The sequence below is a fragment of the Hylobates moloch genome, unplaced genomic scaffold (assembly GCF_009828535.3).
Source record: "Hylobates moloch isolate HMO894 unplaced genomic scaffold, HMol_V3 SCAFFOLD_9, whole genome shotgun sequence".
Lineage (NCBI taxonomy): Eukaryota > Metazoa > Chordata > Mammalia > Primates > Hylobatidae > Hylobates > Hylobates moloch.
The window spans coordinates 24,462,918-24,485,376 of record NW_026652284.1 but is presented as its reverse complement, the minus strand read 5'-3'; the positions used below and the strand labels follow the sequence as shown (position 1 = coordinate 24,485,376).

The window sequence follows — 22,459 nt, the reverse complement described above, 5'->3', positions numbered from 1 at the left end:
GAGGTGGGAGGACTGTTTGGGCCCAGGAGGCAGAGGTTGCAGTAAGCTGAGATTGTGCCACCGCACTCCAGCCTGGGCAACAGAGCAAAACCCTGTCTCAAAAAAAAAAAAAGCCTCTAGTCCTACTCCCATGATTGCTTATTAATCCATTAAACCATTAATCTATTAATCCATGAATGTATTAATCCATTCATGAGGCATAGCCCTCATAACCCAATCACTGCTTAGAGGCCCCACCTCTGAATATTACCACATTGGGGATTAAGTTTCAACATGAGTTTTGGAGGGGACAAATACTCAAGCCATAGCAGAAGCTTAGAAGGTCTTCTTCGGCAGGTGTTAATATTATCCTACATTTAGTAAGGGAGGCCATGGAGACCCAGAGAGATCAAGGAAGAGTCAGAAAAGAAACCAGACCCAGGCCCCACCCCTCCAGGATGGAGGGTGAGACATACTCTGCTGAGGAGGATCACGGGAGCAGCTGGACATGCCCTAGAGCATGGCCTGGGGGTAGGAGGGAGGATGCCTGGATATGAAATCAGAAGATGGGAATTTAAATCCCCGCTTGACAACCTCATAGCTGCGTCATGCTGGGTCAGTCGCTCCTCTTCTCTGACCCTCGGTTTCTTGACCTTCAGTAGGGAAATAATCATAGAGGACAGGCTTGAGGGAAGAGGGCATTATAAAGCCCAAGGGCCCTAACAGAGCCAAGGGGCTCCATTTATTTACTTTTTCTTTTTATTTTTATTTTGAGACAGAGTCTCGCTCTGTTGCCCAGGCTGGAGTGCAGTGGCGCAATCTCAGCTCACTGCAACCTCTGCCCCCCGGGTTCAAGCGATTCTCCTACCTCAGTTTCCCAAGTAGCTGGGATTACAGGTGCCCACCACCATGCCTGGATAATGTTTTTATTTTTAGGAGAGACTAGGTTTCATCACGTTCGTCAGGCTGGTCTCGAACTCCTGACCTCAGGTGATCGGCCCGCCTTGGCCTCCCAAAGTGCTCGGATTATAGGCGTGAGCCACCGCACCCAGCCTTATTTTTGTTTTTATTAAAAACTTTTTTTAGGCCGGGCGCAGTGGCTCACGTCTGTAATCCCAGCACTTTGGGAGGCCAAGGTGGGTGGATCACTTGAGGTCAGGAGTTTGAGACTAACCTGGGCAACATGGTGAAACCCCATCTCTACTAAAAATACAAAAATTAGCTGGGCATGGTGGCACATGCCTGTAATCCCAGCTACTCGGGAGGCTGAGGCAGGAGAATCGCTTGAAACTGGGAGGAGGAGGTTGCAGTGGGCTGAGATCGTGCCACTGCACTCCAGCCTGGGCAACACAGCGAGATCCTGTCTCAAAAAATAATGATAACTTTTCTTAGCGATAAGATCTCTCTGTCACTCAGGCTGGAGTGCAGTGACACGATCATAGCTCATTGCAGCCTGGGCTCAAGTGATCCTCCCACCTCAGCCTCCAGGGCAGCTAGGGCTACAGGCACACACCACCATGCTGGCTAATTCTTTTAATTTTTTGTAGAGACTTGTAGAGTCTTGTTATGTCACCTAGGCTGGTCTAGAACTGCTGGCCTCAAGCAATCCTCCCACCTCTGCCTCCCAAAGTGCTGGGATTACAGGTGTGAGTCACTGCACCCAGCTCTGAGAGGCTTCATTTAGACCTACACTTGCACACAGACCTGCCCCTGTGCTCTGGAGACCATCAGCAGGTGCTCATGCCCGTACACACATGTGCACACCTGCTAACGTTTGGTCACAAATCTCCAAGGTGACAGCAGAAAGTTGATGAGCCAGCAATTTAGGTTATAAGGCGAGCATTTGGGGTGTGGTAGCATGTGCCTGTAGTCCCAATTACTTGGAGAGTTAACACAGAAGGATCAGTTCAGCCCAGGAGTTCACAGCTGCAGAGAGCTACTGCACTTCAACCTGGGCAACAGAGCAAGACTCAGTCTCATAAAATAAATTAAAATAAAAAGATAAAAATTTAGGCCAGGCACAGTAGTGGCTTATATCCATAATCCCAACATTTTGGAAGGCCAAGGTGGGAGGATCACTTCAGCCTAGGAGTTCGAGACCAGCCTGGGCAACACAACAAGACCTCAAAATACAAAATAAAAACTAGCTGGGGCCGGGCACGGTGGCTCACATCTGTAATCCGAGCACTTTGGGAGGTCGAGGCAGGCGGATCATGAGGTCAGGAGATCAAGACCATCCTGGCTAACACGGTGAAACCCCATCTTTACCAAAAATACAAAAAAATTAGCCAGGCATGGTGGTGGGTGCCTGTAGTCCCAGCTACTTGGGGAGGCTGAGGCAGGAGAATGGCGTGAACCGGGGATGCGGAGCTTGTAGTGAGCCGAGATCGCGCCACTGCATTCCAGCCTGGCGACAGAGCGAGACTCCGTCTCAAAAATAAATAAATAAATAAAAAATAAAAATAAATAAATAAATAAATAAAAACTAGCTGGGTGTGGTGGCATGTGCCTGTAGTCCCAGCTACTTGGGAGGCTGAGGCAGGAGGATCACCTGAGCCCAGGAGTTCGAGGCTGCGGTGAGCTATGATCATGCCACTGCACTCCACACTCCAGCCTGGGTGACACAGCGAGATCCTGCCTCAAAAAAAAAAACAAAAAAAAAAACAACCCAGGAGGAGGTTTCATTGTTTCTCTTTCTGGACTCTGGCAAGACTCCAGTTTTGTGGCTGAGGACCCTGATGCTTGAAGGGGAGAAATGGCCAGCTAGTGAGCAACTAAGGAACCCAGCTCTGCTTGAGGCCAAAGCCCATCTTTCCTGAACAGACTTAGAACAACGCTTGCCCAGTTTTCGGCTTTCTAGTTTTCAGCTCCTGGGGGACTAGACCTAGGGCTCTGTGGGCAGAGTCCCAGCCCCCCCATAGACCTGTGGGTCAGCTGCATCTTCCCTTCTGCCTTCTTTCTTTTCTCTCCTTCTGGGCTCAGGCCTCAGCTTCACCTTTGAAGGACCCTGACCTAGGAGATCACCTGCAAGTCAGGGAGAGGGATGGATGAGGGGCTCTGATCAACCAAATCAGAGCTGAGACTACCATGCCCATTTCACAGATGAGAGAGCAACGACCCAAAAGGCCAAGCGATTTGCCTGAGGTTCCCGGCCTGACCGGGCTAGGGGTGGTTATTCTGTCCTTTGGGAAGCCACTCTCACCACCCTCTGACCCTCATCTCTCTTATTCCTCTGCAGGGAGCTGGACCACAGTGGGACAAAGACACCTCCAGACAGGTTGCCAGGGCCCCACATGGAGGAGGCGGGTGGGCCTATGGCCCGGACCAAGGCCCGAGTGGTAAGTGCCACATTGACATGGCGGCAGCGGCCCCCTGCCCAGGAAGAGATCAAACATGGTTTTCACAAGGTGTCCCTGGTGTCAGGGGCCCAGATGGAAGTCCCCCAGAAGGAGATGTTTGAATTCAGCCGTCAAGAGGAAGTCAATGGCTTTGCAACACAGGAAGAAGAGACTGTGAATTGCCAGGGCCCTCGGGATACAGCTGGCTCCAAGAACTTCCAGAGCCACGGACCCATCTTTTCTAAGAAGTACACACCACCTCCCAAGGAGAAAAGGCCTGAGGGGAGGCTGAAGGAGGCTGTGGACCAGAGTGATGGCAGCCGCCAAGCTCCCAGGACTGGGCCCCCACGTGGGGGAGCTACGGCCAGGACTGAGCTTTTGGTTCCCCTGCCTGGGCCCCGAGAGCCAAGTCCCCACCCAGGTGTAGGTCTCACCAGTGGGAGCTCCCGGAGCCTCGAGGAATACCGAGTGACACGCACTGTGCGCACCACCACGGTGGTGGGAGGTCATGTGGACCGGCGGATGAGCAGCTCTGTGACTGTGAAGCCAGTGTCCTCAGGCGAGGCCCTGCCACGGGGCCGTCAGGTCGCCCGCGTGGTGCAGCCAGTGGTGGTGGGCTCCCCACCAGGCTCGCCCAGCCGCAGCCAGGCTGTGAAAGTGCTAAGTAACCTCGTGCCTGCTGGGCACAGCCCCCCTGCCAGCCACCTGCCCAGGCCCACGGCTGGCGGGCCGAGGAGCACAGGTCTGGGCAGCACAGTGGGGGCAGCCTTGAGGCAGCTGCCTGAGACCGGGACAGCAGAGCTTAAAGACAGCTCTGCCCTGGCCTCTCCAGGCATCCCAGGCAGCGCTCACCTGCTTAAGAATCAGGATGCCCCTGCAGCCTGTCCAGACAGAGACCAGGGCAGAGCCCCGGATGCCAGGGTCTGTGAGCTCCGGCACGTGCTGGGAGCCCCCAGTTCCACTGAGCTCCCTCTCCAGACTTCTCAGGGTCAAGCATCAGTCCCCTCCTCTCCCAGACTCCAGACCCACGTCCCCTCTCCGGGCCTAACTCACCCTGCAAAGCAGCCTGTGGTGCCCACTCACCCCAGGGCCCAGCTCACTCCCCTTGTTCTGCCCCCCATAAAAAGGGAAGGGCTCGTGGACCCCCCTGCTGCCACCGTCCTGCCCATGGTGAGGAGCGAGCATGTGACAGTCCCTGGACAATCTGCTGCTCCATCCTCTACAAGAAGGAAGGATGTCCTCAGCCCAGGAGGTCTTTCTGCTCCATCGTCCCCAAGGAATAAGTTTGTTCAGAACTCTGAAAATGTCCCTGTCCTCCTCTTTACCCAGAGGGAGGTGGTGCGGGGCTCCGGTGCTCCTGCTGCCTCATCCCCCACCCAGAAGGAGGTGGTGCAGGGGTCTGGTGCTCCTGCTGCCTTGTCCCCCACCAGGAAAGAGGCTGTGAAGGGCCCCAGTGCTCCTGATGCCTCATTTCCCACCCAGAAGGAGGTGGTGCAGGGGTCTGGTGCTCCTGCTGACTTGTCCACCACCAGGAAAGAGGTTGTGAAGGGCCCTGGTGCTCCTGCTGTCTCATCCCCCACCCAGAAGGAGGTAGTGCAGGGGTCTGGTGCTCCTGCTGACTTGTCCACCACCCCAAAAGAGGTCGTGAAGGGCCCCAGTGCTCCTGCTGCCTCATCTCCCACCCAGGAGGTGGTGCAGGGGTCCAGTGCTCCTGATGCCTCATCTCCCACCCAGGAGGTGGTGCAGGGGTCCAGTGCTCCTGATGCCTCATCTCCCACCCAGGAGGTGGTGCAGGGGTCCGGTGCTCCTGATGCCTCATCTCCCACCCAGAAGGAGGTGGTGCAGGGGTCCGGTGCTCCTGCTGCCTTGTCCCCCAAGTCAACTGAGGTTGTCCAGGGCCCAGAAGGCAGCCCTAGCATCCAAAAAGAGGCTGTCCAGGGTATTGCAGGCAGCCTTGCCCCACCCCTCACCAAGGAAGAGACTGTTCAAGGCCCAACTGCTCCTGCCACCTCACTCCCCAAACAGGATAATGGGGTCCAGGACTCTGAAGAGAGCCCTATCTCATATCTCACCCAGAAAGACGTTGTGCAGGACCCTGCTGTTGTCCCTGCCCCATCTTCCTCAGTGGACAGGGTGTCCCCCAGCCCAGAAGGCACCCCTGCCCCAGTGCCAACAGGAGCAGAGGCCAGCACGGAGTCCCAGCTTGTCTCTGATCTCACCGAGGGCAAGACATGCCCAGAGACATCGAGGGAGGAGGATGAGGTGGCCCTGGCCGCTGACCTGGAGATATTCCTGGATACCCTGAGGAGCATGGAGCCCCCTGAGATCCTCCTCACTCACCGGCAGCCACGAGCCCCTCGCTCCTCCTACCTGTCCATGTACGCCACACTGCCTGCCATTGAGGAGGACCAGCCAGGGCCATGGGTGCTGGGCCCCGGCCCCCAGGAGGTGCCTTCACTGGAAGAGAAAGAGGAGGAGGAGGAGGAACCAGAGAACCCCTATCTGAGTGATGATGAGAAGCTTCAGCGCAGGCAGGAGAAAGCTGGGCCCAGCCCCTCCAGGGACCTCCACCCTGCCAGACCCACCCAGGTCTCCTGCTCTCCTCTGGAGATGATGAAGAAGCATGTAGTAGGAACCAAGGGCCCCCACTCAGAGCTGGGGTTGGAATTGCAGGGAGGCAGCAGGCCCACTTCCCGTCTCGGAGGCAGCCTTCTTTTCGGCAGTCTGGTGCCTGCCACCAAGGAGACCTCCACCCCAGAACCGCTGGGCACAAAACTATCTGCTCTGCTGCCCCATGGGGCACTGGGGCTCAGGAAGGTGCCAGGACAGTTGCCCCTGCTTTGCAGTGAAAGACCATCCCCAATGGAGAAGCTTGCCTGTGCCCTGTCCCTGGAGGGGTGGGTAAGTGAGGCCTCGGGTGGGCAAGGGAGGTGCCTGGCCTCACCTGGGTCAAGGCTTGGGTGGTGTGAAGAGAGTGGTGCCAGTCAGAGTCTGGGGGCAGAGGCTTCTGTCTGAAGTCTGGTTCAGTTGACCTGTGTAAGCCACATCTCTCTGGGCCTCAATCTCCCTATCCCTACTGTGAGAGGTTTGTACTGTAGGAGGTTTGTACTGTGGATTCCGAAGGGTGTGGGGGCTCCAACATCCTGGGAGCTGAGGAAGGCGGGTGATGAGCACTGAGCTCCTGGGCCAGGGTGATGAGGCCCCTGGGGGTTGGGAACAAGTGTGAGCATCCTCTATGCGCCAGCTCCTTGGGGGTGGAGGTCTATAGGGAGGATGTGGGATCCTTGGAATGGCAGGTTTTGGGGAGGCAGAAAAGAGGTGACCCCACAGGACTTACCTGCCTCCGTTTCAGAGCCCAGCCTTAAAGACCCAGGGCAAGCCAAACACCAGGCCTGGAAAGGTAGGCTTGTGGGGGCAAGTGGGTGGGGGCAGCAGGAGGCAGGGGCCTGGGGTCAGGGCCTGAGGACCCCTTCTGTGCCTTCTCAGGTGATCTTCTTCTCGGAGTCTGGCTGCCAAGGCAGTGGCAGGGAGATCTGGGGAGACATCGTTGATGCCTCAGGCTGGGCCCCTGTAGCCTCCATAAGGGTAGTTCGAGGCTGGTGAGTGGGGAGTGCCCAGCAGGGCACCTGGCTGTGAACCTGGGGGGGTGCAAAGGGGAGTGAGGAGCGATCAGGCCAGCCTGGGAGAAACCCCGTCAGCTACCCGGCAGCCTTGGGCACATCCTCCTCCTCATCTGTGACCCTAGAATCTCTGTGCCCACAGCTGGATGCTGTACGAACAGCCAGAGTTCCGGGGTCAGAAGCTGGTCCTGCCTGAAGGAGACATGGAACTCAGAACCCCAGGGACAAAGTGGAGTCCCCAAGGCATCGGCTCCCTAAGGAGGGTTGTCTGGGTGAGTGAGTTGGAGGTGGGAGACGGCCTCGAGTGCCTAAAGTTGAAATCCTCGAGGCCGGGAGCAGTGGCTCACCCTGTAATGCCAGCAGTTTGGGAAGCCAAGGCAGGTGGATCGGCTGAGGACAGGAGTTGGAGACCAGCCTGGCCAACATGGTGAAACCCCGTCTCTACTAAAAATACAAAAATTAGCCGAGTGTGGTGGCATGCGCCTGTAATCCCAGCTTCTCAGGAGGCTGAGGCAGGAGAATTACTTGAACTCGGGAGGCAGAGGTTGCAGTGAGCCTGGATTGCACCACTGCACTCCAATCTGGGCAACAGAGTGAGACTCTGTTTCAAAAGAAATTCCTGGCAGAGATCTTATGGGGTAGTGGGCAGAGGGGCTTAATATGGACTGGTCTGTAGATTCCTGACCGTGTTGCTGACTGGGGAAGAAAGAGATTCTGGGGAATGGACAGCCTGGCTTGAGGAGTCAGGGCCCAGGCAGAGGCCAAGCTCAGCTTGGGAAAGCAGTCTGGGGAAGTTTGAATGGATGCTCAGGCAGGAAGGGGAGAGAGCAGCAGAGACAAGGTGGGAGTGGATGTGGGGGTTACCTGCCCCCCAGGGGCCAGCGTGCAGGCCCCCAGTCAGATTCGAGGTGCCAGGCATGTTTGCTCATTCATTTGCTCACAGATGCTCACTCATGTCTAATATGTGCCAGGCACCGGTGCCAGGCAATGGACAGTTGGGGGAGATCTCCTCTTTGCCCTGCAGGACTTACAGTCAAGCTAGGCTATGAGGATTGGGTTTGGAGCAGGGATGTCATATAGCCAGACTAGGGATTTATAAACATCCCACTGGCTGCCAGGTGGAAAAAAGAGGGATCCTGGAGGCAGGGAGACCAAGAAGGGCTGTGATTTCCAGCCAGGGGCACCTCTGATTTTTGAGGAAGGGCTGTGTGGTTTGAAAAGTTAACATAATTTCAAAGGCCCGGCGCAGTGGCTCAAGCCTATAATCCCAGCACTTTGGGAGGCCAAGTTAGGGGATCACCTGAGGTCAGGAGTTCAAGACCAGCCCGGCCAATATGGTGAAACTCTGTCTCTACTAAAAATAAAAAAATTAGCCAGGTTTGGTGGTGGGCGCCTATAATCCCAGCTACTCGGGAGGCTGAGGCTGGAAAATCGCTTGAACTCGGGAGGCGGAGATTGCAGTGAGCTGAGATCATGCCATTGCACTCCAGCCTGGGCAAAAAGAGTAAAAAAAAATTATAATTTCATGTTTGTAAAGTAAAAACAACAACATTGTTTTCACAGCACAGTAATAAACTACTGAAATTAAGCTTGACACCAGAAGGAAGAGCAATGGCTCTAAAAGCAGTGTCTATCAGGCATTTTGGTTCTTTTGGTTTGTTTGATTTTTTGATTTTTGTTTCTTTCTTTCTTTTTTTTTTTTTTTTTTTTTGAGACTTGAATCTCGCTCTGTCGCCCAGGCTGGAGTGCGGTGGCACGATCTCGGCTCACTGCAGGCTCTGCCTCCCAGGTTCACGCGATTCTCCTGCCTCAGCCTCCCGAGTAGCTGGGACTATAGGCGCCTGCCACCACACCCAGCTAATTTTTTTTTTGTATTTTTAGCAGAGAGGGGGTTTCACCGTGTTAGCCAGGATGATCTTGATCTCCTGACCTCGTGATCTGCCCATCTCGGCCTCTCAAAGTGCTGGGATTACAGGCGTGAGCCACTGCGCCTGGCCTGATTTTTGTTTCTAAAGAAAGAATGAATAACTGAGTCCAGAGCTGTTGCAATCTTCCTGGTAGGAGATGATGAGAGCTCATTAGGCTTAACTAGGACAGTGGCCCAGGAGGAGGGGATAGTTTTCAAAGCCTCTCCAGAGGCTGGGCACGGTGGCTCATGCCTGTAATCCCAACACTTTGGGAGGCTAAGGCAGGTGGATCACCTGAGGTAAGGAATTCAAGACCAGCCTGGCCAACCTGATGAAACCCTGTCTCAACTAAAAAAAATACAAAAAATTAGCTGGGCATGGTGGCGGGTGCCTGTAATCCCAGCTACTTGGGAGGCTGAGGCAGGAGAATGGCTTGAACTCGGGAGGCAGAGGTTTCGGTGAGCCAAGATCACGCCACTGCAATCCAGCCTGGGCAACAAGAGCGAAACTCCATCTCAAAAAACAAAAAACAAAACAAAGCCTCTCCAGAAACACACAAATGTTTGTGGACAATTAATTGTGAACTTCTGACAATAAATTCATCTACATGTGGGAGTTAACAACCACAAGAAAAAAGCAAAGGCTTTGAAGTCAGATGTTTCTGGATTCCTTTGATTCATTCAGCATTGATTGGGCGCCTGTTGTATGCCAAGCACATGGGAGGTGAACAAAAACTATGCTGCTCTGCTACTTACAAGCTGTGTGACCTCGGGCAGGTTGCTTAACTTCTCCGAGCCTCACTTTCCTTACCTGTGACTGGATGAGTAACGCCCACTGGGCGGAATAAATGAGATAGGGTAGGACATGACCTTAGCACAGTGCCTTGCATGCAGTAGATGCTTCGTACATATTTGATGAATCAGTGAGTGAAAGAAAATGGTCCTGGTGGGGAAGAAACACTCAGAATACAAAGAGGATCTGCTGCTTCCTGGGATGATGTGTAGGCAAAGACAGTCTGGACAGAGGCCGGAATCGTACCCACAGGAGGAGTCAAAGTTGGAACTCAGGAAGTGGCTGTCCATCTTGCCTGTCCTTCCACCAGGCTGGAAGTCAGGCTACCCAGGGGCAAGGCTATGGGCCTGGCACTCTGCAGGTTCTCCCGGGAACTTCTGTCCCAGGTCCCAAAGATTCAGCAAGGGACCAGCACAGGCTTTGGTCTCAGGCTTGGCTGGCTAACCTTGCAAAGACCACCCTAGTCAGTTTCCTGGTCTCTGGGGGAATGGCTACAAAGGTTTTCTCAGAAGCTATTTGGAGCCTTGGCTAAACGGACTTGGGGAAGCGGGGTGTTGTCCAAGGGGGGCTGTTTATATGTCTTTTCTTTTTTTTTTTTTTTGAGACGGAGTTTCACTCTTATTGCCCAGGCTGGAGTGCAATGGCGTGATCTCGGCTCACCGCAACCTCTGCCTCCCAGGTTCAAGCGATTCTCCTGCCTCAGGCTCCTGAGTAGCTGGGATTACAGGCATGCCCAGCTAATTTTGTATTTTTAGTAGAGACCGGGTTTTTCCATGTTGGTCAGCTGGTCTCGAACTGCTGACCTCAGGTGATCTGCCTGCCTCGGCCTCCCAAAGTGCTGGGATTACAGGCATGAGCCAACATGCCTGGCTGTTTATATATATTTAATTTTCCCCCTCCTTCCACAGGACTACAGCACCCCGGAAATCAGCCTCTTCTCTGAGGAGGGCCTCAAGGGGGAGCAAGTGAAGCTAACAAAGGCCTTGAAGAATTCCCAGGGTCTGGAGAAGCCCCTGCAGGTGGCATCTGCCACCGTCTCTGCAGGACTGTGAGTCTGGTCTATTCTAGAATCCCTTCATTTGACATTCACTGTGCTGGGTGCTGGGGACACAGAGGTGACAGAACACAGTTCCTGCCTTCAGGAGTGCTCAGTCCACTGGCAGGGACAGGCAAGTAAGCAGACAATAACAATTCAGATTTTTGGGGTGAGGGAGCACAGAAAAACACCATACCATGAGAGGCAGAGTGTGGAAGTCAGAGAAACCTTCCTGGAGGAGGAGACACCATGCTGGGATGAGTTGGCCAAGAATCTAAGCTCCATGAGGGCAGAGATTTTGTATGTCCACTACTGTATCCCTGATGCCTGTAGCAGGGTCTGGGACAGAGCAGATGCTTCTAAATATTTGTCAATTGAATGAATGGGGAAAGGAATATATCGGACAGAGGGAATAGCACATGCAAAGGCCCAGAGAGGAGAGAGCTAAGCTTCAAATTTTCAGTGTAGCCGGTGTAAGCAACAAGTGGGAAGAACTGAGGCCCAGGGAGAAGGAAGAGGCCAGATTGCAGAGCTTCTTTGCATAGCCGGGATTTATTGTGAGGCTAACAGGGAACTGCTGGGGTTGTTGAAGCAGTTTTCCACGCATGCTAGAGAACAGTGCTCCAGCTGCTGTGTGAAATTAGAGAAGGCAAAGCCAGAGGAAGGGAGACCAATATGGCTACCGCAAGAGATTATACGGGACTGAGGGGAACCTCCCCAGAAAACCTCCTTTTCCCCTCTAAACCTTCCCTCCCACCCGCCAATCTGTGTCCCTTGAAGTCTGGGGTGCAGCAGCCTCTCTGCCTTCCCCCAGGTGGCTACTGTACCCCAAACCATTATTTGAAGACACTCCCTACATCCTGGAACCTGGAGAGTACCCCACCTCGGAGGCCTGGGGCACGTCGGACCCCAGCGTGGGCTCCCTGAAGCCCATGAGATTGGTAAAGAACAGGGCACACCCACAGGCCAGGAGGTCTAGGCTCTGCCCCTGGTCCCAAGTAGCTGGTCCTGCAGTCTGTGGGAAGGGATGGGGGATGAAGTGTAAAACAGCACCCCTTGGAGACTGCTTCCTGGGAGCTTCTATTGGGAATAGGAGTGGGAGGAGAGGGAGGATTAACCTAAGAGGTGGGGGAAGAGAGAAGACATGGGGTTGGGGTTCTCAGGATCAGGAAAATCCTAGATCCCCAGCCCCATCTGTCTTTCCCATCTCTGAGCTGGTGTCTCAGCTCTGTCTCCTCTGCAGGGCTGCCCAAGTGTGGAGAAGCCAGGGGAGCCCAGGGTAAGAGTCTGGGCTTAAGAGCCAAAGAGGGCCTTTGATGGTGGGGTGCAGGTGTTTGGTTATCGTGGTCTGGACAGGAAATCCAGAGAGGAGGGCACTGGGGGCCAGAAGCTGGGTCTGGGGCGATGGGACCTGATGGGCTCACTGGGAACTGGCTTTTGATGTGTAAGAAGGTCAGAGGTCAGAGTAGAGATAGGAACTGGGTAAGGGGATAGAGTTCAGCAAGGAGGTGGGAGGGCTGGGGGGTGCCACATTGGCTTGATGCTGGGCAGAGCCATTCCTGAGCTGGCTGGGTGTGTTTGGGTCCAGATGACTCCCCGCTATCCTGACAAACTCTTTCCCCCAGGCTGTGGTGTATGAGGCCCCAGGCTTTCGGGGCCGCAGCTGGGAAGTGAGCCGAGACATCTACAACCTTCAGCAGCCAGAGGACAGCCAGAGCCCCCACCTGGCCTCTGTGGGGTCCCTGAGAGTTCTCGGGGGCTGGTGAGAACTCAGGACCCTTCCTTCCATTTCATCACCTCTGGCCTTTACCCTTGGGAGTGGGGAGTGACCTGGGCTGCGTAGGGGTAGGAACAGCTGTCTCATTCATCCATGGGCCTCCTATGACTGAACCTGCCTGTCCATCCTCCTGCTTTTCCCAGCTGGGTGGGCTACGAGAAGGAGGGCTTCCGGGGCCACCAGTATCTGCTGGAGGAGGGGGAATACCCAGACTGGTCACACTGGGGAGGCTATGACGAGTTGCTGACCTCCCTCCGGGTCATCCGGACGGTAAGCAAAGGCAATTGGCCCATCCCTCTGCCTCTGGCCACAGCCAGACCTCCCCCAGTACAGTTTGTGGAGGGAAGAATTTGTACCCCCTCTCCGTGTTCTCCCTGGAAGTGTTCCCGGAGGTCTAGCCTCTCTTCCCCGCTGCTCTTCTCCAGGCCGTACTGACAGCCTCACCCCTAATTCCCCGGGTGGGCTGTGACCCTGGGGTCTGGGCACTCCCAGGGGTTTCGGTTTGTGGGCGGGAGAGACCTGACTGTCCCTGGGGACCCAGGACTTCGGGGACCCAGCCGTCGTGCTATTTGAGGCCATGGACTTCGAGGGGCACGGCGTGGAGGTGAGCAAGGCATTGCCGGATGTGGAGCTGGTGCAACACGGCCCCAGCACACAGGCGATCCACGTGCTCAGCGGCGTGTAAGTGACCTGGGCTCCAGGAGCAGGGCGGGCCCCGGCGAGCCGGGGGCGGTTCCAGGAGAGGTGCAGGCTCCGTCCCAGCTGACTCGCGCCCCGCCCTTCTTGTAGGTGGGTGGCCTACCAGGAGGTGGGCTTCTCCGGGGAACAGTACGTGCTGGAGAAGGGCGTGTACCGTAACTGCGAGGACTGGGGCGCTGGCAATAGCGCCCTCGCCTCGCTGCAGCCGGTCCTACAGGTGAGTGCCGGCCACGGGGGGCGGGGCCTCCAGGGGGCGGGGACTCCCGGGGGCGGGGCCTGGAGTTCGGGTGCGCCCCGCCCCCACTCAGAGGTAGCGGGCTGGAGGACCCGCCTGGGCGCTTGGGGCGGGGCCTTGGAAGGGGGCGGGGCCGAGGGCGCGGCCGCGGGGTGGGCAGTACTGAAACCTAGAGGAGCCAAGGCTAGGGGCCGGCACCCTCCCTAATTCTCGATTCGGTCCCTCCCTTCAGGTCGGGGAGCACGATCTGCACTTCGTCTCAAAGGTAAGGCGGGGACTCCGCAGGGAGCCGCTGGGCACACGTCTGTCCCCTCATTTCAAACCTCTCCCCTGCCGGCTGTTCTTGGCCCCACTCCATCGCCCTCCTTCCCCTCATCTCCCCTCTCTGCCTCCAGATTCAGCTTTTCTCCCGCCCCGACTTTCTGGGCGACCACTTCTCTTTCGAAGATGACCAGGCCGCTCTGCCCGCCTCTTTCCGACCTCAGTCCTGCCGGGTCCACGGCGGCAGGTGAGGACGTGGAGGGGTCTAGGGGTGGAGGGCCGGGGGCGCTGGGGCAGAGGCGGGGATGCGGGAGGAGTCTTTCAACTGATTTCCTTCCTTTGGCTACCTTGGGATGAGCTGTTCTGTCTTGCGCAATTTTAAAACAAACAAAATAAAATAAGGTTTTAATGGAAAATGTAAAACTGTAGATTGTATAATATAAAGATAAATCTTGTTTCCTCTATCCGTGTGCTCTTTTAAATTTTCAGTGGAGTATTTTAAATCCCTTGCCAACGCCAACGTAAAATTTCATGGGTACACACTTCAACGTGTGTCTCTAATATGAAAGAACATTTTCCCCACGTAGCCACCAGTCATTATCACATCTAATACAATTACTAACAATTTGTTCATATTACCCAATACCCAGTCCGTGTTCAGATTTCTCCCATTGTCTCAAAAATGCCTTTGTGAAATTAACTTGTTTTTCTCAGCATCCAAATAAGGTCCTTGGGCCAGGTTTCCTCATGTTGGCCAGGCTGATCTCAAACTCCTGGGCTCAAGCTATCCGCCACCTCGGCCTTCCAAAGTGCTGGGATTACAGGCATGAGCCACCGTGCCCGGCCGACCCCAGTAGTTTTTTTTGTATGGTTTTGTTTTGTTTTGAGACAGAGTTTTGCTCTGTTGCCCAGGCTGGAGTGCAGTGGCGCGATCTCAGCTCACTGCAACCTCCGCCTCCCAGGTTCAAGCGATTCTCCTGCCTCAGCCTTCCCAAGTAGCTGGGATTATAGGCATGGGCCACCAAGCCCGGCTAATTTTGTATTTTTAGTAGAGATGGGGTTTCTCCGTGTTGTTCAGGCTGGCCTTGAATTCCCGACCTGAGGTGATCCGCCCACCTCGGCCTCCCAAAGTGCTGGGATTACAGGCGTGAGCTACCGCGCCCTGCGACCCCAGTAGTTTTGATAACTTTCTTGATATAATAAGATACTCCAGAATCATTTTGTACATTTTTTCTTTTTGTTCCAAATCTAGAATTGGCTATTTGCCAAGGAACCCTAGTTCCTTTTAGTGGCAAATGGTAGAGACCAAAATCTGCATGCTAGGTGTTTCAAAGTTATAATGCCTGTATTACAACTAATAGTGAAAACCACTGAATGCTGTTGGGAGTTTCCTGTTTTGTGTGTGTGTGTGTGTGTTTGTTTGTTTGTTTGTTTGTTTTTTGAGATGGAGTCTCGCTCTGTCACCCAGACTGGAGTGCAGTGGCGCTGTCTCGGCTCACTGCAACCTCCACCTCCTGGGTTCAAGCAATTCTCCTGCTTCAGCCTCCCGAGTAGCTGGGATTACAGGTGCGCATCAGCATGCCCAGCTAATTTTTGTTTTTTTAGTAGAGATGGGGTTTCATGATGTTGGTCAGGCTGGTCTCAAACTCTTGACCTCGTGATCCGCGCCCCTCAGCCTCCCAAAGTGCTGGGATTACAGGCATGAGCCACCGTAGCTGGCCTCTTGTGGTTCTTTTTGTCCTCAAGATATTCATCTATACCCTATTTGTTATGTATTCGTTCAAATTACTGTGTCTTAAACACATTTGAAATAATACTTTTGTGTGTGTGGTTATGTCACCAACCTAATATACAATTAGGTTCATTAAATTAATTTATTTTCAGTTTTAAGGAATATTTTTCATTTTTATCTATTTCTGGATTTGTTTTTGTTTTTGTTTGAGACAGGGTCTCACTTTCTCGTTCAGGCTGGAGTGCAGTGGTGTGAACACAGCCCACTATAGCCTTGACCTCCTGGGCTCAAGGGATCCTCCTACTTCAGCCTCCTGAGAATCTGGGACCATAGATGCACGCCACCGCGCCCGGCTAATTTTTTAACTTTTTTTGTAGAGATGGGGGTCTCACTTTGTTACTTAGGCTGGTTTCAAACTTCTGGGCTCAAGCAATCCTCCCTTCTTGGTCTCCCAAAGTGTTGGGATTACAGGTATGAGCCACTGCACCTGGCCCTAATTCTGTTTTCCTATGAATAATTACCATGAAGTTGGGCACGGTGGCTCATGCCTGTAATCCCAGCACTTTGGGAGGCTGAGGCAGGAGTCCAGGAGTTCAAGAACCACCTGGGCAACATAAGGAGACCCTGTCTCGACAAAAAAATTTTTAATTAGGTGGGTGTGGTGTCATGCACCTATAGTACTACCTACTCAGGAGGCTGAGATGGGAGGACTGTTTGAGCCCAGGAGTTGGAGGCTGCAGTAAGCTATGATCACACCACTGCACTCCAGCCTGGGCAACAGAGTGAGATCTTATCTCTAAAATAATAATTATTACATGAAATATTTATGTGGTTCCTGCCTTAGCTCAGGCTGCTATCACAAAATACCATAGTCTGTGTGGTTTAAATAAGAGAAATTTATTCTGTCACAGTTCTGGAGACTGGGAAATTCAAGATCAAGGTGCTGGCCACTTCACTTGCCCAGTGGGTCTTTCTTCCTGGCTTGCAGAAGGCCACATTCTTGCTGTGTTCTCATGTAGTGAAGAGAGAGAGTGTGAGCTCCCATCTCTTCCTCTTCTTTTTTTTTTTTGAGGTGGAGTTTCACTCTTGTTGCGTAGGCTGGAGTGCAATGGCGCAATCTCGGCTCACTGAAACCTCTGCCTCCCGGGTTCAAGCAACTCTCCTGCCTCAGCGTCTCGAGTACCTGGGATTATAGGCATGCACCACCCCACCCGGCTAATTTTTGTATTTTTAGTAGAGATAGGGTTTCTTCATGTTGGTCAGGCTGGCCTCTAACTCCCAACCTCAGGTGATCTGCCCACCTCGGCCTCCCAAAGTGTTGGGATTACAGGCGTGAGCCACCGCACCCGGCCTCTTCCTCTTCTTTTAAGGACACTAATCCCATCATGGGGTCTCACCCTCATGACCCCCTTTAAACCGAATTACCTCCGAAAGGCCCCACCTCTGAATGACATTACATTGAGGGTTATGGCTTTAGCATATGATTTTGGGAGGACACAGACATTCAGCCTATAACAGTTCCAAAGCCAATAGCTTTCATCTCTGTTCCTGCCAACTTTTTCTCTCTCTCCCCCTGTTAGAAATCATTTTTGTGTGTGTGTGTGTTTGGCATATTCATCCACTGGCTTTTTGTTGTTGTTGTTAAGATACAAGCAAATATACACTCATAAATTTCCATATAACTACAGAAACCAAATATTTATATTTTGTTTTCCTTCTCCATTTTCTTACACAAAAGGGAGCATACTATAACCGGGTTAATATAATAAAAAAACCACTAAATTGTACACTTTAAAAGTGTGAATTTTGGCCAGGTGCGGTGGCTCATGCCTGTAATCTCAGCACTCTGGGAGGCCAAGGTGGGTGGATCACTTGAGGTCAGGAGCTCGAGACCAGCCTGGCCAACATGGTGAAACCCCATCTCTACTAAAAATACAAAATTAGCTAGGCATGGTGGTGCATGCCTGTAGTCCTAGCTACTCGGGAGGCTGATGCAGGAGAATTGCTTGAACCCAGGAGACGGAGGTTATGGTGAGCTGAGATCGCGCCATTGCACTCCAACCTGGGCAACAATAGGGAAACTCTGTCTCAACAACAACAACAACAACAACAATAAAAAGTGTGAATTTTATGGCATGTGAATTATATCTTAGTTTTTTAAAGGGAGTTTGCTATAAACACTGTTATGCACCTGCTTTTTTCATCTGTTTGGAGATCACTTTATATCCCTTTAAGAGCTCTTTTTCATTCCACTTAACTGCTGCATTATACTCCACTTTTTCTTAATTTATTCAGCCAATCCCCTATTGATGGACATCTGGGCTGCTTCCCCTCTTTTCTATTGCAGAAGTGCCGTAATGAATAGCCCCCTGCATGTGTTATTTCATGTTTTCAAAGGGTGTCCTTGGGATGGATTCCTAGGTATGAGATTGCTGAGTAATTACTCATGGAGTTTTGCCTAATATCGCCAAATTCCCCTCCATAGGGGCACTATGATTTCATTCAGTCTTTTCTTAGGTCTGACCTCATTCCCTGCTGCTGTAGTGCCTGTTCATCCCGTCTCCCCTGGGAGAGGGGATCATGATCAATCTGCATTCCCTCTTCTGTGTCTCAGGGGAACCTGGGCAGGCCAAGGACAGGTAGGCTCAGATACCCTCCATTTCTTCCCCTTCCCTAGCTGGATCCTGTTTGATGAGAGGAACTTCGAGGGTGACCAGCACATTCTCTCTGAGGGCGAGTTCCCCACTCTCACGGCCATGGGCTGCCTAGCCTCCACAGTCCTGGGCTCCCTCCAGAAGGTATCCCTGGTGAGTTTCCATGTCTGGTTCCAGGCAATCCCGGAAGCAGAAGTTGCTGCTGTGGGAGTTCTGGACACAAAACCTGTGTGCTGGTGCAGGGGTTGATGCCAGTGTTTTCAGAACCGCCCCAGGTCCCCTTGACTCTGGGGCTGTAAAGCCAGTTTAGTTTGCTAGCTCTTCATTGAGCACCCACTGAGAGAGGACCTGGGGACATGGAAAGAAATCAGACACAGCCCTGCCTGCAAGGAACCCATGGTCCCAGAGACATAAAGATTATATGCAGAGTGGTGCATCCAGATACAGAAGTGGTGCAGGGACGGTGGGACTAACACTTACGGCTGGGTGGGGCAGGGGCCAGTGCTGCCAAGGTGATGTTCCACACAGGGAAGAGTGACAGGACCAGCTAGAAAGATGGCCCTGCCTGCCCCAGACCAATGAGAAGGGGCAAGGCAGTGGGGTTGCTGCTACAATGACCCAGAATGAATTGTGATGTCCTCCACCTAGGAAGAGATGGATGGAAGTGACGGGGCCACAATAAGGGGCTAGCATCTGTAGGACTTGGTGACTCACTGTGTGGCCAGTGGGGGCAGTACCCAGTCAGAACAGGTGATGCTTACTGAGTGCATAGTATGTGCCAGGTGGTGTTTAAAAGGCTTCCCACCAGCCAGGTGCGGTGGCTCATGCCTGTAATCCCAGCACTTTGAGAGGCCGAAGTGGGTGGATCACCTGAGGTGAGGAGTTTGAGACCAGCTTGGCCAACATGGTGAAACCCCATCTCTACTAAAAATACAAAAATTAGCCAGGTGTGGTGGTGCATGTCTGTAATCCTAGCTACTTGGGAGGCTGAGACAGGAGATTCGCTTGAACCCAGGAGGCAGAGGTTGCAGTGAGCCCAGATAGCGCCACTGTACTCCAGCCTGGGTGACAGAACAAGACTCCATCTCAAAAAAAAAAAAAACAAAAGGCTTGCCACGTATACTAAAGCCTTTTAATCTTCTCCACAACGCTGAGAGGTGTGTTACCATTATTATCTCCCTTTTCCAGATGTGGAAACTAAGCCACAGGCTCCAGGTCACATAGTTGATAACAGGCAAAGCCAGGCTCTCCCCCAGACAGCTGGTTCTGGGGTCCAAGTCCCTTGCAATGACACGTTGGGCTCTGAAGACAAATAAACCTGGTTCTGAAGCCCAGCTTTAGGGCCCTGAGCAAGCGATTTACCCTCTCCAGCCTGTTTCCTCCCTATTAAGTGGGGGATAATAATAGCTTCTACCTTATAGGGTTGTTGAAGAGTTATAATGAGATCAGGTAAATCGCTTAGCATGACATGGCCTGTAGTAAACTCTGATGAATGTGAGCTGCTATTATTATCAGTATTATTATTGTTGTTATTGTTATCATGAAGATGAAAAGGAGAAATCTAGAATGAGGCCAGGTGTAGTGGCTTGTACCTATAATTCTAGCACTTTGGGCCAGGCGTGTTGGCTCATGCCTGTAGTTCCAGCACTTTGGGAAGCCAAGGCAGGCAGATCATGAGGTCAGGAGTTTGAGACCAGCCTGGCCAACATGATGAAACCCCGTCTCTACAAAAATTAGCCGGGCGTGATGGCATGTGCCTGTAATCCCAGCTACTTGGGAGGCTGAAGCAGGAGAATTGCTTGAACTTAAAAGGTGGAGGTTACAGTGAGCTGAGATTGCGCCACTGCACTCCAGCCTGGGTGACAGAGTGAGACTCCGTCTCAAAAAAATTAAGTAAATAAGGCCGGGCGCGGTGGCTCACGCTTGTAATCCCAGCACTTTGGGAGGCCGAGGCGGGCGGATCACGAGGTGAACCCCGGCTTTACAGGCGGGTGGCGGGCCCGCATCCCAAATACTACCAAGAGGCAGGGAGGCGGACCAAAAATTAAGTAAATAAATTCTAGCACTTCAGGAGGCTAAGGCAGGAAGATCACTTGAGCCTAGGAGATTGAGACCTGCCTGGGGAACATGGTGAGACCCTGTCTCTACAAAATATTAGCTGGGCATGGTAGCATGTGCCTGTAGTCCCAGCTACTCAGGAGGCTGAGGTGGGAGGATCGCTTTAGCCCAGGAAGTCGAGGCTGCAGTGAGCCGTGATTGCGCCACTGCACTCCAACCTGGGCAACAGAGTGAGACCCTATCTCAAAAAAAAAAAAAAATCTAGGCTGGGCATAGTGGCTCACTCCTGTAATCCCAGCACTTTGGCAGGCCAAGGAGGGCAGATCACCTGAGGTCAGGAGTTTGAGACCAGCCAGACTAACATAGCAAAACTCCGTCTCCACTAAAAGTACAAAAATTAGCCGGGCGTGGTGGTGGGCGCCTGTAATCCCAGCTACTCAGGAGGCTGAGGCAGAAGAATTGTTTGAACCCGGGAGGCAGAGGTTGCAGTGAGCCAATATCGCGCCACTGTACTGCAGTCTGGGCAACAACAGCGAGACTCTGTCTCAAAAAAAAAAAAAAAAAAAGCCTTGAATAAGCCCCAGGTTTCCATCCTGGCTCAGAGTGCCAGGTTAGTTCTGAGAAGGCTATTTATGGGAAAGGAGGTTTGAGGGGGAAACTGGGGACCCAGCCTAGCGCTTACTGCCTCTGAGAATCGGGAGCACTCGGCTGGCAGCGTCCAAGAGTCAGTGGCCCTGCAGAACTGAGCTCAGGAGGGAAGAAGTCCTGACATACAGGTCTGGAAGTCGGGGTGTCTGGGATTGTGGGGCTGCGTCTAGGACTTGGGCTCTCAGACCCTCACCCTTCTCTGTCTCCTGGGCCCCAGCACTTTTCAGAGCCTTCGATTTTCCTGTATGGACTCGAGTGCTTCGAGGGGAAGGAGATCGAGCTCAGCGGGGAGGTGCGGAGCCTGCAAGCCGAGGGCTTCAACAACCATGTGCTGTCCGTGCGGATCAAGGGGGGCATGTGAGTGCTGAGGGGAGGCACGGGTGCGGGGGCTGCTGGTGGGGATGAGTCATGGCAAGACGGAGATCCTGGGGGTCTCTGGCCTCTTTCCCCTCCCCACTTTTCCCCCACTCCCCTCCCAGCCAGGAAGGAGGGAGAAGTGCAGACTGAGAAGGGTCAGTGGCTCTCAGGGCTTAGACCCCAGCTTGGTGGGCTTCTCAGGATCCTACTTTACCCTGAAAACCCCAAATCTACTTCCCAGCCTCCCTCTCTGCCCTGGGAACCCTATTCCAGGCAGAGGAATCCCTGCATGGGAGAAGAGGAGGTGGAGAACGTTTTGGCATCTGTGTCTCCTCCTCCACCTGTCTGTCTGTCTGTGTGTCTGTGCTCTTCTCTGTGTCCCTGACACCTGCTGGGCCCAGTTGGGTGCTATGTGAACACAGTGACTTCCGGGGCCGCCAGTGGCTGGTGGGAAGCTGCGAGATCACCAACTGGCTGACCTACAGCGGCACCCAGAGGGTGGGCTCCCTCTACCCCATCAAGCAGGTGGGTAGCGTGGCTGGAGCTGAGCGTGGCTGTCTGGGCAGGCCTTTCTGGATGAGTGTCTAGCTGTGTGTTTCCCAAACACAGCATTTGTGTACTTTTGTCACAACTTTTGCCATATCATCATTCCTCTTGAGCTATTGTCTACTTAATATTTTTCTCTAGATTAACTCTCTTTTTAAAAGTCTTTTTATTAATTTTTATTTCTCAAAGAAGCTTTTTTTTTTCTTTTTCTTTTTTTTTTTTCTTTTTTGAGACAGAGTCTTGCTCTGTCACAAAGGCTGGAGCGCAGTGGCAACATCCCGGCTCACTGCAACCTCCACCTCCTGGATTTAAGTGCTTCTTGTACCTCAGTCTCCCAAGTAACTGGGACCATAGGCACGTGCCACCACACCCAGCTAATTTTTGTATTTTTAGTAGAGGCAGGGTTTCACCATGTTGACCAGGCTGGTCCCGAACTCCTGACCTCAAGTGATCTACCTGCCTCGGCCTCCCAAAGTGCTGGGATTACAGACGTAAGCCACCATGCCCAGCCCTTTTTTTTTTTTTTTTTTTTTTTTGAGATGGAGTTATGCTCTTGTTGCCCAGGTTGGAGTGCAATGGCACGACCTCGGCTCACTGCAACCTCTGCCTCCCAGGTTCAAGTGATTCTCCTACCTCATCCTCTGACGTAGTTGGGATTACAAGTATGTGCCACCACATCTGGCTAATTTTTGGGGTTTTTTGTTTTTTGTTTTTTGAGACGGAATCTCGCACTGTCACCTGGGCTGAAGTGCAATGGCGTGATCTTGGCTCACTGCAACCTCTGCCCCCTGGGTTCAAGCAATTCTCCTGCCTCAGACTC

General features: G+C 53.0%; 1 protein-coding gene across 1 annotated transcript in view; it reads left to right on the top strand.

Annotated features, from left to right (window-relative positions):
* CRYBG2 (crystallin beta-gamma domain containing 2) overlaps positions 1-22,459 on the top strand; it is a 32,167-nt gene that overhangs the window by 4,197 nt on the left and 5,511 nt on the right. The window contains exons 2-18 of the mRNA XM_032759407.2: positions 3,218-4,907; positions 4,959-6,218; positions 6,670-6,717; positions 6,804-6,916; positions 7,080-7,209; positions 10,545-10,684; positions 11,487-11,613; positions 11,916-11,951; positions 12,298-12,434; positions 12,593-12,719; positions 12,991-13,130; positions 13,239-13,365; positions 13,616-13,648; positions 13,779-13,891; positions 18,054-18,183; positions 20,954-21,093; positions 21,495-21,618. Coding sequence (XP_032615298.1) covers positions 3,273-4,907; positions 4,959-6,218; positions 6,670-6,717; positions 6,804-6,916; positions 7,080-7,209; positions 10,545-10,684; positions 11,487-11,613; positions 11,916-11,951; positions 12,298-12,434; positions 12,593-12,719; positions 12,991-13,130; positions 13,239-13,365; positions 13,616-13,648; positions 13,779-13,891; positions 18,054-18,183; positions 20,954-21,093; positions 21,495-21,618 — 4,560 coding nt within the window. The 5' untranslated portion in view covers positions 3,218-3,272. The remainder of the gene's footprint in view (positions 1-3,217; positions 4,908-4,958; positions 6,219-6,669; positions 6,718-6,803; positions 6,917-7,079; positions 7,210-10,544; positions 10,685-11,486; positions 11,614-11,915; positions 11,952-12,297; positions 12,435-12,592; positions 12,720-12,990; positions 13,131-13,238; positions 13,366-13,615; positions 13,649-13,778; positions 13,892-18,053; positions 18,184-20,953; positions 21,094-21,494; positions 21,619-22,459) is intronic.